We start from the raw sequence: 17,783 nt of genomic DNA, 5'->3' as shown, positions 1-17,783 counted from the left end.
TTGGTGGTGACGAAAAACAAGATTTAATTCCCCGAGAAATGCCAGCCGAGAAAATCATTTTCCCTGCCTGCTTCTCCCTTCCTTTTTTTTTTCCTTCTTTTTCTTTTTTTTTTTTTTTCCAAAGATGTCCTTGTCTTTGTGAGGCTTTGCCCCACTGGAGGCCTCCCCACACGCTGCCCACAGCAGCTGGGACCCTGTTCTTCTGTCTTGGGAAAGGTAAAGGACCCCTCTCCTCCCACTCCCCTAAATCATGGGTCCCTGAGGACAGAGATTTCTATTCAAATCCAGATGCCACTGTGGTTCTTAGCAAATCGATAAATTATGACAACAAAGACCAGTTAGAACCGCAGCTCCCACTGACGGCACAGGGAGCTCAGAGCTGGCTTGGGAAGCGGTTCACCCTCCTCCCGTCCCTCAGGTGAAGAGTCCACGCACTGCCTCCTCCAGGAAGCCTTCCCTGACCAAGTCCAGGTCGGATGTCTCTCCTCTGAGTTCCCAAAATATAACAGGCTTCCCCCTCATAGCCCTTTTACCATCAGACTGTAGTTCCAGACTTGTCCATTTTATTTATTTAACAAACTTCTATGTAGCACTTTCTATGTGCAGGCCCTGATCTAAGTGCCTTACAAATATTAATTCATTTGTTTCTCATAACAGTCCTGTGTGGTAAGTAATATGATCGTCCCCATTTTACATATGAGGAAACTGAGGCTGGTTAAGTGACTTGGCCAGGGTCAGTCTCTAAAATGGGAATGATAATAGTGCTCAGGGGACTAAACAAAGCCACACACAAACGACGCTCTGAACACACCCGGCACACGCCGAGCACTCAGCAGGCATGAGATATCATGGACTATAAAATTGGACTTTGGGGATACTTCTGCCACACTCAGGAAATAAGAAAACCTTATCAATCCAAGTAAATGAAGCAAGCTCTGAGATCTGGATGGGAGGGTGGATTTTTCATAATCGTAGTAGTAAGATGGGTGAGTTGGCAAGAATTACCAAAAAGAATTTCACAAATCGCACACAATCCATTTGCTTCTGGGAGTTATCAAGATGTGGAAGAGTACGAGACAGGGACTTACTGGACCAGAAATTGTACTTGCTGCGAGTGTCGTTCGTTCGGCAAGCACGTGCTGAACGCCTTCCACGTGCACAGAGCAACATGGCGATGGGGAAGGCACAAGCTCTGGGGCCCCTCCGACAGAGGCCCGTCCCAGCTAGCCCTGCAGGCTGCAGCTCTATGACCTCGACAAGAGACCCACCTCTGAGCCTTGGCTTCCTCTTCAATAAATTGGGATGACAAAATGCAGCCTCCCTAGGAGGGCTGCTGCAGGGGGTGGACAAGATAACGCAGTGCAGGAGATCAACAAAGGTCAGTTCCCCCAGCCTCACCGCCATGTTCAGAGAATCGGGTGGGCGCCGGGAACCTCAGGCGCATTAGTGCCTGGGAGCATCAAGCCAGGCTGGCCGGTGGGGTTGCAGGTTCCATCTGTGCAGATAAGGACAAGGGACAAAGCCAGGTGAAGCCCAAGTGTTTCTCTCTCCAAACTCATGCTCTTAGCCTCTCTGATTCCCAGGAGGAGGGAAAGCAAGGTGGGGAGGAGACCCCAGAAAGGCAGGGGACGGTCCCAGGGGGCCCGGGATGGACATGGCCAGGTGGTCCAGGGCCTCAGAAAGCAAATGCCCAGTACGTGCAGGGGTCCAGCAACTTCCATGGAGCCTCCCTCCATAACTTGCAAATGTCACCTGGGTGGGTGATTCCCCGCTCTTCACATGCCCCTCCTTGGTGCCAGTCCCTTCCCTCATCCAGGCAGTTCTTCCTAACATCCGACTGAAGACTTTCCTGCTGCATCACCAATAGACCCCAGCTGAAGCACCCGAAGCCGGCTCCGGCCCGATTCCACCCTGTCTGCAGAGCCAGTAGCAGCTCCCAGCTCAGAGCACTAATCCTACTGGCAATTAATTGGCTCTCGTTGGAGCAGAATGAATACCATCTCATCTTAATCTTCTTCATTATTCTCCTTGTTCAGCAGAGTCAACACAAGATTAGGTTTAATTTACAGGGGCGGTGGGGGGGGAGGGAAATGGCAAAGTCGTTACTCACCAGGAGATCAGGGTTGGATCCACCCACCTAGGTGCTCTGCGCTCACTGCCTGCAAGGGGGCTCAAGGAAGGCCCGGGGCTCTGCTGAGGTGGGGACAAACTGGGGGGTCTAGGCCCCCAGACCCACTTTGGGCCAGACCAGCCCTTCCCGGTCTTACAGGACTCAGGCCTCCTACATGTTTCTCAGGAAACTCTGGGGTAAGAGCAGCTTTAAAGCCCAGCCCTGAGGACCCAGACCCAGTGCCAAGCAATGGAAAGAGACCAGGCTTTGGATTCAAATCCCGACTTCCGAGGCCCCTTGCTCTGCAGAGAACTGGACGGGATCAGCCCGGCTTGGGGACTGCCTTGACAATGCTGACACCTAGTGGCGCTCAGAGGAACTGGCCCTTCCTGCCCTCCTACAACCACAGCTGAATTACATCGTGAACACAAAATCGAGATTTATAAGGTAAATACACCAGAAAGGGGACGAGGGACTTTTCCCATGCCAAAACTGTTAAATAGAGCTATCCACCAAGAAATCTAAGGGGAAATTCATTCTACCTTCCCTGACCCCTCAATCAAAATTGCCCCCAAACACTTAGCGCCCCCTCCTTCTGCCTGGGGTAATGGTATACCCTTCCCACTCTTCCCCACCACGGAGCCCCTAGCTTCTAACCCTGCTCTGTCCCCAGCATGTGCCCACCTCTGATCCGATATTACAACGAAGTGGTTAAGACGAGCCGGAGATCCGGTTTCAACTCCTTCTCCCTGTGTGACCCTGGGAAAGTTACCCAACCCCTGAGTCTTAGCTCTTCTATCTGTAAAATGGGAACATCTGCATCTGCCAGAGAGGGCCACTGAGCAGATTAAATGAGTCTGTGCATTCAGCACTGGAATTGGCACCGTAAGTCCTCAGCAAATGCCTGTCGTCATTGCCATGATCACTGTCATCAGCATCACCGTCATCATCATCATCCTGCTCCTCCTACTATTACTCTTGGGAAGTTTGGTGTCATCAACCAGACAGTAAACTGCTGAGCCCTAACCTCCATCTCCCAGCTCCTGCTGGACAGAGCAAGGTTTATCCTCAACAGAAACTGATACACTCTACGGGGCTCTTGGGGTCACCTGCCTACACCTCCAAGCTCACATCAATCCCTGCCTACTTATTCATGGCTCCAGCCATGCTCACTGCCTTCCTGATCTGTCAATAAACTCATTCCCACCCCAGGGCCTTTGCACTTGCTGCTGCTACAATGCTCTGCCCTCAGATATCTGTATGGCTGGTTTCTCCTCATCAATCAATTCAAATGTCACCTCCTCAGAGAAGTCCTTTCTGATCACCTTGACTACAGTAGCTCTCCCACCCTCACCTCTGCTCTGTTTACTGCACTGTAGAGTGTCAAGTGCTGAAGTAGCTGAGTAGAATTCTAGCTCCGCCACTTATTAGCAGTGTGGCCTCAGGCAAGACTCTTAATCTCTCTTGTGCTTCAATTTTCTCATCTGTAAGAATGGAATTATTGATAACACTTCCTGAGGTTATTATGATAAAGCAATAGATATAAAGTCTTTGAGTGGTGCCTGGTATGCAGACTAAGGGCTATGTCATGTGGGCACCTGTCCTGTTCATTCATTTCATTGCTTGTGTTTACGTTTCTCCACCCAGGCTGCGTATTCCAGGGGAGCAGGGACCGTGTCTGGTCCATCCCTGCCCAACACGTGGTGGGCACTCAATAAATCAAATGATGAGAAGGGATCTCAGGAGACATGCAGACCCCCCTGCTGGCTCTGTCAAGAGAGGGCCCTGGGCTGCCCGCTGCTGGACAGCACACCAGTCTTTTCCTTACCATCTCAACAATCAATCGATAAATCAAATTAGCTGGTGTGCACCTGTAGTCCCAGCTACTTGGGAGGCTAAGGCCGGAGGATCCCTTGAGCCCAGGAGTTGGAGGCTGCAGTAAGCTATGATGACACCACAGCACTCCAGCCTGGGTGACAGAGCAAGACCATGTCTCAAAAAACGAAAAAAAAAGAGGCTGATATCTGCCTTCCCATAATGTTCCCATGTGGGTCCAGCTCTGGGCTGTAGAGGAGAGGACAGAAAAGCTGGGAGGGATTAAGAGCGTCCACCTTGGAGCCAATGAGCCTGGACTGGAGCTGGTGCTTCTGCAGCTACTGTGCGTGTCATCTGCCTGGAAAGCCTTGTCCTGAGTCTCCTCACACGCAGAGGGGATGGCAGTGCCCTCTCCCCCACACCCACCGCTGACGGGACTGCATGGGTGATGTAACAGGAAGTGCCCACCCCATCCAGCCCTCTGCTGGCTCAGAAGCAGCTGTCTCATCTTCCTGAACTAAACCCCACTGGTGTATCCAATTGCCCCTCCTGTGACAGGCACTCAGGGGGAACGTGTCTGGGGCACCCATTATTTGAGGCCCTCCGGGGGCTCCTCCAAGGGCTCCGAGACCACAGCAGCCTTGGGGCCTCTGGGCTTCTGGATACTTCCTCTGAGATCAGGCAATTGGCCGGAGGTGGCCTTGCCAGGCTTGTACCCTTCTACCCACCCCAACGCCCCCGTCCGACCACCCTGCCTCCCCTGTCCCTTGTCTGTCCTTCGTGGCCACTGAGGCCCTCTCCTGTCTCACAGTGCACTTGCTCCCACCCTCACCAGCAGCGCCCTTGGCCTTGGTTGTTGGCCACATACACTGCAACTCCTACATCTCCAGCCCAAAGCCCCAGATTCCCCAGGGACCTCTTTTCTGGATGCCCAATGGGCACCTGAAACTCCGGGGAGCTCCCCCACCACCTACACACACCCCCACATTCCTGCCCTGACACCCAGCCCTCAGCCCCTCATGCCCACTACCTGTCCCCACCCAGCCTCCTCCCACAGCCCAGCAAGGTTCTGGTCCTCCCCTCACTCGTCCCAGCTGGCTCCCACCCTGTCCTCAAAGCACTACCTTGCCTGTTATCCATTTATTCAAACAGGGGAGCTCATGGGTGAACCTCTTCCTCCACAGCTTCCCTAGTCCGACTGAGCCTTCCCCATCAGACTGTGAAATCCACTAGAAAGGACTGAGGGTGCCCTTGGGGCAGGGGCCATGCCTTCCCCTTTAGACTGAGCATGCTCTGAGGTCAAGGTTTTGTCTCCCCTGTCAGACTGAGGATGCCCCCAGAGCAGGGACTCTGCCTCCACCATTAGACTGGAGGACCCAAGACACTGGACATATCCCTCCCCAGGGTGTTGCCCCCTGGATGTGGCCAGGCTGCAGGTTCTTCCTGGGACAGAGACCCTGGGTCTTTCTCACCCTTGTAATTTCAGGGTCCTCACACAGGCTGGTGTTGGGGGTCTGGGAATTGTGAATGAATGAATGAGTGAATGAACGAACCAATGAACAATTGCAGGCAGACCCCAGCTTGACCCGTGCAGTCCCACCTGAGCAGCAGGGAGCATCAGGGTTCACAAGCAAAGCAAAGCTGCAGGGTCACAGTGATTTTATTGGTCTCCACTTCTGGAGAGGAGGAAAGATGTTTCAAGCCCTTCAAAGGTCCCCAGGACCAGCGGCTGAGAGTCCTGGGAAGCGGCTGGGTTTGAGAGCTGCTGGGGAGGGAAGACGAGAGTGCCCAAGCACAGAATCCAACACAACACCCTCCCCTCCCCAAAAGCAGTGCCAGGGGCCAGCCTCAGGGCCAAGCTTGGAAAATGACCAATGAGACCAGATGCTAATGACTCCTGTCCAATCCAACGCCAGGACAGCACGGCGTGGGCACGAACTGAAGAGGGATGACAAACTGGTCCTTTCTGTGCTCCCCCCTGCAACTCCCTGACCCGGGCCCAGGAGAACTGGTACCCAGATCCAGTGTCACCACGACCTCACCACCCTGCCTTCAGAAATGGATTGGGAGGCAGCAAGGCATAGGATAATCGCTGAGCCAAGAGAGGCCTGGGAGGCAGCCCCCCCACACTCTGTTCTGGCCTCTGGGCAGCTAGGGTGTCAATCAGGCGCCAGGCCCAGCTCACCCCTCCTTGGCCTCACAATCCCAGCCTTTGTCCAGCCCTGCCGGCCCGGGCCTGACCGGCTCCATACCGGCCCAAGGGCCCCTGGAAACCGGAGCAGCTGGAGCCCCACCAAGTGTTTTTCCAGGCTGGGCCCTCAGAATACAGAAAAGGATGGGAGGGGAGAGGTGTTCATTCATCCTTTGTTCATTCATTCCTTCCTTGGACAAATAATATTTATTAAGTGCCCACTTTGAGGTAGGCACTGTACTAGGTGCAGGAGATTCAGCAGGGCCCACGCCCTCACCGATCGTACATTCTAGAAGCCGGCTGCCGAGAAGGTGCAAACAGAAGCAAATGTATGCCAGTAAACCCCTCTCTCCCCACCTGGGGGCTGGGCTTGTAGCAGGGGGCGTGAGAGAAGGAGGGCTCGTGGCTTGGGGAAGGCGAGGATGTTACGACTAAGTTAAGGCCTATCTACCCCAGCTCTGCCCCTCCAGGCAGCTGGGGAAGCTTGGAGGAGGGTCGCTCAGGGCTCCACCCACACGCTGCTGTTGGTCACCCGGGCCCCAAACCAGCCCTTCCAGTAGACGGAGTCCTGCCCCCCGTGCTCGAAGCGGACGAAGCGGACTCCTGGCCCGTAGTCGGTGAAGGTGTGGGAGATCTGGGGACCGGAGGTAGGGAGAGTCAGCCCCAAGGGTCCCGAGTCCTCCCCCGCTCCCCCACTCGGGCACGCCGCCCGGCCCCTAGCTCCCCTGGGTTTCTCCGCGGGGAGTACGCACGTTTCCACCGCCCCCCGACCGCCCAGCCCAGGCGCGCCGTGGGTGGGGTCTCCACCGGCCCCACCCCTCGAGCCCAGGACCCACCCCACCGTCCCCGCCCCTCCAGGCTCACCTCGATCCAGCCCTCGCCGTCACTGTCCTGCGGCACTGCCACCTGCCCGCTGTTGAACTCCGCCAGCACGTCCTCGTGCTCAGACAGCAGCTTCACGGTGAGCTCGTACAGGCAGCCGGCGTCGCAGCGGCCTGAGTACCTGCCCCGAGGGAAAGAGCGAGCGCATCCTAGGAACCCGGCCTCATGTACACGGCCCCGGTACCACCCATGCTCCCATTTTACAGATAAGAAAAGCTAGACCAGACAGAAAATGGCCCAAGATCCAAACGCAAAGACGAAATCCCAGGTCGGCCACACTCAACCTTGGGGCCAAAGCCAGCCCTGAGTCACATTTTGTTTGCACCGCAGACTGATTAAAAAATATATATACACACACACATACACTTCTATATATATTACAAACACGTGTGTGTGTGTGTTTGCCAACATTTGAAACTCAGGAGGGGAGAAGCTGTGAACCCACGTGGCCAACCCCTAGTCGGGGGGCGGTGGCCCCGCGGCAGGGGCCCCCTCTGCTGTGGCTCCCTCCTCACTGTCTCGGCCCCGCCCGCGGCCTCACCAGTCCTTCACCACGATGGCCGGTTGAGTCGTGTCCAGCAGCTCCTCCCAGTAGCCCTCCGCCTGCAGATCAATGACCTGCGCTTTGCGACACCACCTGGGAGAACGAGAGTTAGGAAGGAAAGGACGCCCCCTCCCGCCCTCCCGGCTTCTCCTTACTCGAAGGAGGAGGCGAAGAACTTCTTGACGCTGTCATCGTGGGTGAATTCCACCCCACAGTCTCCAGGCAGCTCCTCCACCCTCCAGCCGTCCCCGCCGTGCTCCACGTCGCTCCAGCCCTCCAAGTCCTCTGTAGGGACAAGACAGGCCCACCCTGGTCACCCAGTCCCTGCTGAGGCTGGGGCAGGGCTTCTCTTGGCATGACAGAGGGGGGCTGGGTGAACGCGGCACTTCGGTGGCGTCGGGGTGGGCACGCGATGGATGGTGGGGCGGCACTTCCTGATTCTCCCTCCTGGAGGACTGTCGCCAGGGCCCGTGCCCAGCTCACGGAGGCTGGAAGGATCCGGGACAGAGACCCAGGGCGCAGGCGGCCGGCGAGGTATAGTAATAGGAATTATTGGGGCCACTCCGTGCTGGGCACTGAGCCAAGCGCTTTGCGGCATTTAACCCTGAAAAGGCCGCCACGGCCCCTTCACCGGCGGGGACGCTGAGCTCCCGCGGGGCCTCTCACCTTCCCCGCACGGGTTGCGCAGCAGGTTGCGCCGCCGCTTGCTCAGGAAGTAGAACTGCTGCCAGTGGTCGCGCTCGTCCTCCGCGCCGCCCTCGGGCACCAGCCCCTCCTGCTGGCACTTGAGCAGCCACAGCGGGGCGCCGTCCACCAGCTCCTTCCAGCGCAGGCACACCAGGCGGCAGGCCCGCACCAGCTCGGCGGCCGGCAGCTCGGCCAGCACGCGCAGCAGCAGCGGCTCGGGCAGCTCCGCCAGGTCCGCCGCCGCCGCCGCCTCCTGGTCCTCCTCCTCCGGGTCCTCGGGCCGCTCCTCCTCGGCGCTCGCCTCCGCGCACGCCTCCTCCGGCTGTTCCTCCGGCCGGCCCACGCTCTCTGCGGGCGGGACAGGCGGTGACTCCCCCAGCCTGTCCCCTCAGCGCCGACCGCAGTGCGCCGGCACCCGCCCCACCACCCACCCTGGCACGACCCACAGCTGGGGCCAGAGAGTCTGTGACTCGAGAGGCTGGTGCCCAGGCAGGAGGCACAAGGGACAGGGGCCACAGAGCAGCTCCTAAGTCCTAAAGAGTTGCCTCAGAGGCCTGTGTCCCCCAAGGGCCCGTAAGCCCCATCCCTGGGCAGATAACAGCAAGGATAATGTTAATGGCAGCCATCTAGACCATTGTCCTAAGGCTTCACACATGAACTCCTTCAATCCTCCCAGCCACCCTCTGAGAGCCTGCTCCCCTCACCTCCTCAGGAAGCCCCCCTGGACTTCGCCCCATTCCACCCTCTCCCAGCTTCCTAGCTTTTGTCCCCAGGTATGGTTGTTTGATGAGCGCCTTTCTCCAGACAAGACCAAGCCTCACAAGGGCGGGAACCGAGTCTGGGAAACCCTCTGCTTCACCCCCAGTGCCTGGCGCGCTGTCGGGGCACACGCTTATTGGGCACTCAGCAAGCGCCAGGCACCGTCCTGAGCATTTCAGTTTCCTTTCCGCTAAATCCTCACCCCATGTCCTCAGGGCTGCCCTCAGCCATTGCTGCCCCTGCTTTATGGAGGAAGACGCTGAAGCACAGGGAGGGGAAACAGCCGGATCACACTGCTAATAAGTGGTTGGAGCCCGGCTTTGAACCCAGCCGGCCCGGAGCCACCCTAAACCACCACAGCCTCGACAAAATAACTCGTGGAAGTAGGCACTGTTAGGATTTTGGTTTTGCAGATGAAAATGCTCAGCCTCAGAGATGAAGTGACTTCCTGAAGGGCGCACTGCTAGTATTTAGGGGAGAGGACACAGGACCTGAGGCCTGGGGTTGGGGGGAAAGAGTGGGGGCTGCAGGCCCAGCTGTCCAAAGCCAGCCTCTGTTGTGTGACTTGGGGATGGAGAGGGGCTTGTTAAAAGAAACTCCGTACATCAAACGGGGGCTTAGGAAACGACGGTTTCTTCACCTCTTCTTCTCCCATCCCTGGCCCTCAGTTTCCTCATCTATAAAATGAGGTGATCACTTTGTAGATGCCAGATTCACAGTGCTGATGCTCAAATCCCCTGGGGCGGGGGCAACAGCATCTGAATTGTAAGGAGGTGGGTATGTCAGCAGCACTGTCCCTTGGATCCCGGCCAGCTTCAGCTGGGCCACCGGAGCCTTGAGTAAGCAGATACGGAGTGCCCAGTATCTCTGGAGGAGGGAGCGCCAGTGAGAAGATGGGGCCACTCTGGGGGATGAGGAAGGCCACCGCTCTCAGACTAGGATGGGGGTTCCTGAGGGCTGGGCCCCGGAAAGCCATGGCAGTGGTGGGAACAGTCCGAACCCTGGCGGAGGGGACAGGTGGCAGGGCCCAGGCCTTCCAGCCCCAAAGCTCCTCACATGCAGCAGCCTCCTCACACACAAAGTCAGGCCCTTAAGTGCCGACCAGGGTTTACCTGTTTCTCGGAGCCCAGAGCACACAGTGAGTCCTTATATGCCTTACTGAGTGAATCTCACTGAGCACAGCACTGTCCCTCCATTAATAGCATTTTTTGGCCACATCTTTATGATATGGAAGTTTACACCCTCCCTTTCGGCAAAGAGGAACCAGAGGCCCAGAGAGGCTTAGCGGCTTCTCCCAGATCACACAGCAGAACAGCAGGAAGGCAGAGAGGAAAATACTGGGCCCTGAAGCCACATTGCCTGCCCACCCACGTGCCTACAGCTCTCTGGGGAGCTGGGCCCAGTGTCCTCACCTCTCCACCCCTCCCCCTGCCCTGCCCTGGCCCCAGCGGACACCTGATGCTCCCCCTAAAGCTGCACTTCACCCAGTCTGTTCTTCTGGCCCCCGGGCCTGGCATTCGAGGCCCCAGATCCGATTACAGCCCCCCCACCCTCTCTCGCACACACAACTCCCCACATTGTTGCTGTCGGAAAGTTATCTGGCCCCTGGAAGCTGCCTCTGAGGCTGATTCACTCACCTGGATGGGGCCCCAGAGTCCCAGGAATAGCTGGGCCCTGGGAAAACGCAGGGGCCGATTCTGGGGCTCTACAGAGGGTGTGGCAAGGGAGCTGCAGGAGCTGGGATTTTCAGGGCTGGAGACCCCCAGGCAATGCCCACCCTCAGCTGGGCCCATGAGGAAGGGGGAGGGCAGTCTGCAGGCAGGTCTTGTTCCCACCCTGACTCAGCAGGCAACCCCTACAGGCCCAGCAGGGAGTTGGAGGGATGGGGGGGCCCTTGGTGCCAGAGATGACTGGGCAGTCTCAGAGGGCCCCCAACTCTCCCTCACCGCTGGCCTGGTGCCCACGGAGCATCCTGCCCCCCAGGTGAAGGGCAGCCCCTCCAGATGAGGGAGCCCAGAGGGAAGGCTGGCATGGGTGGGGAGAGGCAGGTAACCCCAAGAAACCCATCAGGATTGAGGCCACTGAAGGGCCAGAGCTGGCAAGGGGAGGAAGATGATGAAGAAGGCAGCTTGCAGCCTCCATCCCAGGCCGCCCCAGCCCCCCCGCCCGACAGACCCTCAAGAAGCTGTCCTCCCATGCTACTTCCTGGGCAAATGGGACCCAGGAGTCCTTCCTCCCAGCCTGTCGCCTCTCAAGGCCTCCCGCCAGACCAAGACACCGGGGAGAAGGCTGTGCTCTTTTGAGATTGTCTCAAGGACTCTGCTTGCGTGAAAGTTTGTCGCGCTGGGTCTCTGGGCCCCTGGCTCTCTGGTGACCCCGCTTTGTGGTACCCGCGCGCCTGCCCCGGTCCCCCTCCCAGCTGGAGCGAGCGAGGCCAGGCGGCGCCGGCTACCTGGGTCCCCGTCTCCGTCCATCGCTGCGGAGGGCGGTCGCGAGAGGAGGAGGAGGAGCCGGAGCGCTGCGGGCTGCGAGCGGCGGCGGCGGCGGCGGCGTTGGTGGCGGTGGCGAGTCCCGGCGCTGCCCGCGTCTGGGTCGGTCCCGGCGGCCGCGCCTCTTAAAGGCCCCCGCTGCCGCCCCGCCCCGCCTTTGGCCCCGGGCCCAGCCGCCCCGCAGTCGCAGCAGTCGGCCGAGGGCTAAGGCTCCGGCTTCCTCGGCGGACCCAGGAGGCCGGGAAAGGTCAGCAGTCGGGTTTTCTCAAGTGGGGGGTCCGACTGGGCCGTCCCTCAGCTCCTGGGGGGTACTAGGAGGAGGAGGAGGCGAGGGGGGCAGCGCGAGTCTGGGTCAGGCGGAGGGCGCGGGAATCGAGCGGCGCAGGCGGAGTTGCGGGGCTAGGACGCCCGCTCCGCCCCCTCCCCCCAGGTAATTTTCCTGCGTTGCGGTGGGGGCGTGTCCCTGGCACGGCGCGGGGCGGGGCCGGGGCGGGACGGCTTCCCCCGCGACCGCAAGCCCGGGCGGCGGAGCCCTATCGCGCCGCGGCGGCCGAGCGCAGGTGACCGGCGGAGGGGCGCGCGGGAGGGCCGGGGAGGGGGCGCTGCCGGGCCGGGGCTGGCGGGCGGGCTCCGCGGCTCCTGGCCGCGCCGCAGTGCGCCGAGGGAGGCCCGGCGCCACCAACGAGGCCCGGGCCGCCGAGCTTGCCCCGGACGCACTGCGCGGCCGCGAGCGGCGGCGGGGGCGGGAATCCGGGCTCGGGTCGCCATTGCTGCGCTGGGGTCCGAGCCTCGACTTTCGGGGACATTTTAAGGCCACAGCGTGGAAGGGGAGGCGCAGGCGCGTCGGCGGACCTGGGGCTGGAGCCCAGCCGCGGGGATGGGGGTGGGGAGCTAGGAAGGGCCCTTCCCTGTCGCCCAGCTCGCGCCAGTTCCAGCTGGGCAGACCGTTTCCTCTGTGATCTTGAGAAAGTCGCTTGAGCCCTTTGACCTCCGTGGAAGGCAGTGATAATTATTCCCCAACATCACGTTGTGAGAATGGGAGGGAGGATGGTGGAGACAGGGCAGCCTGGAGTGCTCTGCGGGGCTGCGCATTATTTCCTCTCTAAAGACTGGCCTATTTAAAAAGGCTCATTCTAGAGTCAGAGAAGACCCCCCCAAGCCGCTTCCCCCCTGCCCCTGTCCGTTTGACCTTGGCAGTTCCTTATACCAGTCTGGGCTTCCTAAACCTCCTTAGAGGGCGTTGTGAGGTGCCATTGAAAAATCAGAGCTCAACATTTATTGAGCAAATGCTGTGTCTGAAACTCCTTAGACGGCGCCAGTGACCCTGGAGGTAAGGGGAGGAAACAGGCTTGGAGAGGCATAGTGACTCCCCCAGCTAGTAAACGTTAGAGCTGGGATGGGACCTCCACCACCACCAGGTGCTGCAAATGAAATGGTTTGGGGAGAGGGCCGGGTCTGTAGCATAGTTTTTCCATAGCCACAGGAGGGTGTCCAGAAGCCACAAGCCATGGCTGTGGGGAACATCAACGAGCTGCCGGAGAACATCCTGCTGGAGCTGTTCACGCACGTGCCTGCCCGCCAGCTCCTGCTGCGCTGCCGCCTGGTCTGTAGCCTCTGGCGAGACCTCATTGACCTGGTGACCCTTTGGAAGCGCAAGTGCCTGCGCGAGGGCTTCATCACCGAGGACTGGGACCAGCCCGTGGCTGACTGGAAGATCTTCTACTTCTTACGCAGCCTCCACAGGAACCTCTTGCACAACCCGTGTGCAGAAGGTAGGGCACAGAGGGGGTCTGGCGTGCCGTCAACACACACACTGTCATGAAATCAGCTAACATTTATTGAGCGCATACCATGAGCCAGATACTTTGGATGCTTAGCTTCTTTAATCCCCTCACAATAACCCTAGGAAGTAGACACTGGTAGTGCACACATTTTTCAGATGGGCAAGCTGAGGCCAAGAGTATTGTTCCTTATTCCACTCTTAAGATTATTTCCCCAGTGACCTTGCCTAGGAAGGGGAATGTTGGCCAATTGCGACTAATTGTGCTCAGGACACAAGACCAGGAAGTCAGAGTCACATTTTGTTGGCCTCCCAGACTCCAGGGCTAGGCCTGCTGAAACTGTCCCAGATGGAAAGGGCGGTTTTGCTTCTAGAAGAATGGGAGATCCGGTCTTCTTTCCAGCATGTTACAAAAACAGGTAAAACAAGGCATCCACAGTCATCCAGAAGCCCCTTCTTCCCTCGCTATGGTGCAACTCAGGTGGATACAGGGATGGGATGGGAACCTCATTCTCCCTCTCATGGCCGAATTCCAGAGCAAAATTATGAACTCCTCCAAGCTATCCAGAGTATTCAGATGCCTGCTTCACTTGACTCCCCAATAGCCGTGTTCTCGACCAGCATTTGGCAAACTATGGTCCTTTCACATGCCAAATCTGGCTGAGGAGTTAAGAATAATTTTTATCTTTTTAAAAAAAGGAAAGAAAATAACAAAAACTATGCAGTAGAAACAGTATGCGGCCCACAAAACCTAAAATATTTTGGCACTTTGCAGAAAAAGTTTCCCAGCCATTTTTCTAACTCCAATTTACAGAGGAGAAAACTAAGGCTCAGAGAGGGAAAGCAACTTACTAAGGTCACACAGCCCAGTATTGGTAGAGCAGGGACTAGACCTAGGTCTGTCTGGCCCACGTCAGAGCATTCTCCATCACGGAAGGGGTTTGCTCATTCACATCATCCTGTGTCTCAGGATTCCCAGGGAAATCGCTTACCTGTGCTTGGGACACAGGAAACAGTGAATACAAGGCAGGCACTGTTGATCTGCAGGGGCATGGGCAGCCACCAAGATCCAGGCAGAGGAGCAGGGAAGAAGGGACACTTGGGAGAAGGTGGCCACTGAGGGGCTTCCCTTCAGTGCGAACTCTGCTTTCCCACCAGAGGGGTTTGAGTTCTGGAGCCTGGATGTGAACGGAGGTGATGAGTGGAAGGTGGAAGATCTCTCTGGAGACCAGAGGAAGGAGTTCCCCAATGCCCAGGTCAAGAAATACTTCGTGACTTCTTATTAGTAAGAGCCGGGTCTCTTGGGGTGGAGGGAAGCCCAAGTCACTTCCCCCTGGGGTCTCTCCCACCTGGGGAGGGGCAGTCCTAGCCCCCCCAGTGCCCTAAAGGTGAGCCCCAGCCCCTCCCACCCCTCCACCCACCCCCAGCACCTGCCTCAAGTCCCAGGTGGTGGACCTCAAGGCCGAAGGGTATTGGGAGGAGCTGATGGACACCACACGGCCGGACATTGAGGTCAAGGACTGGTGAGTGCCTGGGGCGAGGGTCTGGGGGGGGGCCTGCCGCTCAGGCGCCCCACCTCCACCCTGCCCCCCATCTCCCAGGCCCTGATGGGCCTTCCCTCTCCCTGCAGGTTTGCAGCCAGGCGGGACTGCGGGTCCAAGTACCAGCTGTGTGTTCAGCTCCTGTCGTCCGCGCATGTGCCTCTGGGGACCTTCCAGCCAGACCCGGCAACAATCCAGCAGAAGAGCGATGCCAAGTGGAGGGAGGTGTGTGGGCCCCGGAGGGGCAGGGGACAGAGGGAGACTGCCCACAGCTGAGACTGCCGTCACACAGGCCTAGGTTCAGACCCAATCTCTGCTCCTTCTTGTCTTGGCTTCCCCTGCTCCGAGCTTCAGTTACTTCTATAAAATGGGTCTGATAGTGCTGCTCTCAGCAAGCTCGCGAAGAAGTCAGTGACATGATGCTGGGAAGGCCAGGTCCAAAAAAATGTTCAAAAGGTTAACTGTTACTAATTATTAGTATCAGTTATTATTTTCTAGACCAGAGTCAGCAAGTGTTTTGTTGTTGTTGTCGTTGTTTTTGTAAGTAGCATATATTTGTTATTTTTATTTTTTTTTAATTTTTTATTTTTTGAGACAGAGTGTCACTCTGTCACTCCCAGCTAGAGTGCAGTGGCGTCGTCATAGCTCACTGCAACCTCAAACTCCTGGGCTCAGGTGATCCTCCTGCCTCAGCCTCCCGAGTAGCTGGGACTACAGGTGCGTGCTATCACACCCAGCTAATTTTTCTATTTTTAGTAGAGATGGGGTCTGGCTCTTGCTCAGGCTGGTCTCGAACTCTTGGGCTCAAGCAATCCTCCCACCTCAGCCTCCCAGGGGGCTAGGATTATAGGCGTGAGCCACTGCTCCTGGCCAGTAAATGTTTTCTTAAAATGGAAGATACAAATATTTTAGGCTTTGCAGGCCACACTGTCTTTGTCACTACTACTCACCTATGCTGTTGTTGCAAAAAAAGCAGCTTTAGACAATATATAAAGAAATGGACTTGAGAGTGTTCCAGTAAAACTTTATTTACATAAACAGGCAGTGTGCCTGCAGGCCATAGTTTGCCGACCCCTGATCTAGACCAGCACTGTCCGATAAACTTTCTGCAGCAATGGAAAGGGTCTGTGTCGGCGCTGTCCAGTGAGGTAGCCAGCAGCCACTTGTGACTATTGAACACTTAGGAAGAGTCAGTTCCTAACACAACTGAGTAACTGAATTTTTTGTTTTACGTAATTTTAATTAATTTTAACTCAAAGAGCCACACGTGCCCAGGGATGACCGTGTTGGACATCCTTTAGCAGCCTGCGGTATCTTTCAGTTCCTGTAAGCCACATGGTAATCCTGTGGCGTGGACCCAGCATGATTTTGCTGCATGTTACAGATGAGGAAACTGAGGCACAGAGACGGGAGGTGGTCTGCTCAAAATCGCAGAGGGAGGACTAAAACAACATTCCACTGATTCCTGCTCCAGCACTAAAATCTCTGCCCCATCTTGCTCCCCTGGCCCCACAGGCAGTGCCACGCTCAGGGTCAGTGCCCTTGACCTCTCCCCCCTCTGCCTGCTCCCCACCCCAGGTCTCCCACACTTTCTCCAACTACCCGCCAGGCGTCCGCTACATCTGGTTTCAGCACGGTGGTGTGGACACTCACTACTGGGCCGGCTGGTACGGCCCCAGGGTCACCAACAGCAGCATCACCATCGGGCCCCCGCTGCACTGACGCCCCCTGAACCCCCATCCACCGAACGCTGACTGGTAAACTGCTGTCAGAGAAGGGCTGGGCTTGGGAAGGGGAGGTGGAGACCAGGCATCCCCAGCTCTAAGTTCACCCTTGCCCCCAGCCCCCATGTGCTGTGGGGGGCCAGATCGCCACCCAAGGTCTTGACCTGAGTGATGGCAGGGGAGGCCTTCGTGGGCCCCTTTAAGGGATGAACCACTTGAGGTTAGGGCAGTACAGCCTGTTCCACCGGGCTCCTCTTGAGAGTGGGTCTGCAAGCTTGGATGCCACCTAGATCTGTGTCTCTACTTTCCCCTCCTGGAACCTTTCTCCCTGTGTTGTCTGGGGGCCCCTGGAGCAGGGACAGGCAAGACATCTGGCAAGCTAAGCTGCCCTGAATAGTATGGACACAGGGGTGACTGACCATGTTACTCAGAGAGATCTGGGAAGTAGGAGCCGGGCTCTGCCTGCCTGCTCAGCAGTGGCTTTGGTCCACGGGCTCAGGCCCAGTCTGAGATGGGCAGACCCAGGGTGGGGTGGGGTTCAGGCCCAGTGTGGACTGTCCTCACTATCAATGAAGCCCCACAAGCCAGATCGATACCAGGTGGGGATAAGGCTCCCAGAGGACCCAAGGAATCCTGCACAGGGTGTCCCAGGGTAGGTGGGGGGCAGGACGAGGCTCTGATTTCTGAGAGCTGAATGTAGGAGCTCTCAGAATGAGAGGAGTGGGCTAGAGGGTGTTCAAGGCCCACCTGTCCACCTCCAAGGCACTGCCTGTGGCTTGGAGGGCATTCCAAGCCCCACCCTACCCTTGGAACTGCCATTCCCAGGACCTCCCTAGCCCACCCTGCTTCTGCCTCTCCCTCCTGCTGGAAGGACAGCAGTGTTCTGACCTTGTCCTGTTGCATGTGGCCAAATAAAAGGTGTTCCCAGCCCAGCCTGTGCCCTGTGGTTTCTGGAGGGGAAGGCAAACTCCCTCCGTGGTCCTGCCTGGACCTGCGGGAGGTGCGATGGTGTGGCTTCTGTTGAAGATACAGAGAGGGGTTGACATTTCAGGAGCCAGACCATCACAGAACCAGGGTTGTAGGACCCTCAACAAGTTGCAGACATCTCGCCCAGCAGCCCTTCAGTACTGCCAGCTTCCTCTGGAGGCCAGGCCACAAGGCTGGGGGCAGGGTGTGTGGATATCCCTGGGCAGCCCTTGCATCCATGTCATGCAGGGTCTGCAGTGCCACTCGGACACTGCTTCCTGGTTTTACTCTTCAC

General features: G+C 57.6%; 2 protein-coding genes across 6 annotated transcripts; one reads left to right on the top strand and one right to left on the bottom strand.

Moving 5' to 3' along the window:
* Positions 1 to 5,543: 5,543 nt before the first annotated feature.
* FBXO2 (F-box protein 2) lies at positions 5,544 to 11,910 on the bottom strand. Its single transcript, XM_045546139.1, has 6 exons — positions 11,441 to 11,910; positions 8,209 to 8,577; positions 7,698 to 7,827; positions 7,540 to 7,635; positions 6,981 to 7,119; positions 5,544 to 6,750 (listed from the first exon to the last, which is right to left on the bottom strand). Exons 1-6 carry the CDS (start codon positions 11,460 to 11,462, stop codon positions 6,616 to 6,618), a joined length of 891 nt encoding a protein of 296 aa, XP_045402095.1. The 5' UTR covers positions 11,463 to 11,910; the 3' UTR covers positions 5,544 to 6,615.
* LOC123634475 (F-box only protein 44) lies at positions 11,642 to 17,454 on the top strand. 5 transcript variants are annotated; one of them, XM_045546136.1, is made up of 6 exons: positions 11,642 to 11,724; positions 12,955 to 13,249; positions 14,416 to 14,542; positions 14,685 to 14,780; positions 14,888 to 15,023; positions 16,377 to 17,454. In XM_045546136.1, the coding sequence occupies exons 2-6, from the start codon at positions 12,985 to 12,987 to the stop codon at positions 16,518 to 16,520; spliced, it is 768 nt and encodes a 255-aa protein (XP_045402092.1). In that variant the 5' UTR covers positions 11,642 to 11,724; positions 12,955 to 12,984; the 3' UTR covers positions 16,521 to 17,454. The 5 variants fall into 5 exon arrangements, with proteins under 5 accessions (XP_045402092.1, XP_045402090.1, XP_045402093.1 ...); XM_045546134.1 differs by lacking the exon at positions 11,642 to 11,724 and adding an exon at positions 11,962 to 12,037; XM_045546135.1 differs by lacking the exon at positions 11,642 to 11,724 and adding an exon at positions 11,994 to 12,037 and having other exon boundaries at positions 12,961 to 13,249.
* Positions 17,455 to 17,783: the final 329 nt, after the last annotated feature.

The sequence above is a fragment of the Lemur catta genome, chromosome 3, assembly GCF_020740605.2.
Source record: "Lemur catta isolate mLemCat1 chromosome 3, mLemCat1.pri, whole genome shotgun sequence".
Lineage (NCBI taxonomy): Eukaryota > Metazoa > Chordata > Mammalia > Primates > Lemuridae > Lemur > Lemur catta.
This window is presented reverse-complemented; position numbering and strand designations above follow the sequence as displayed.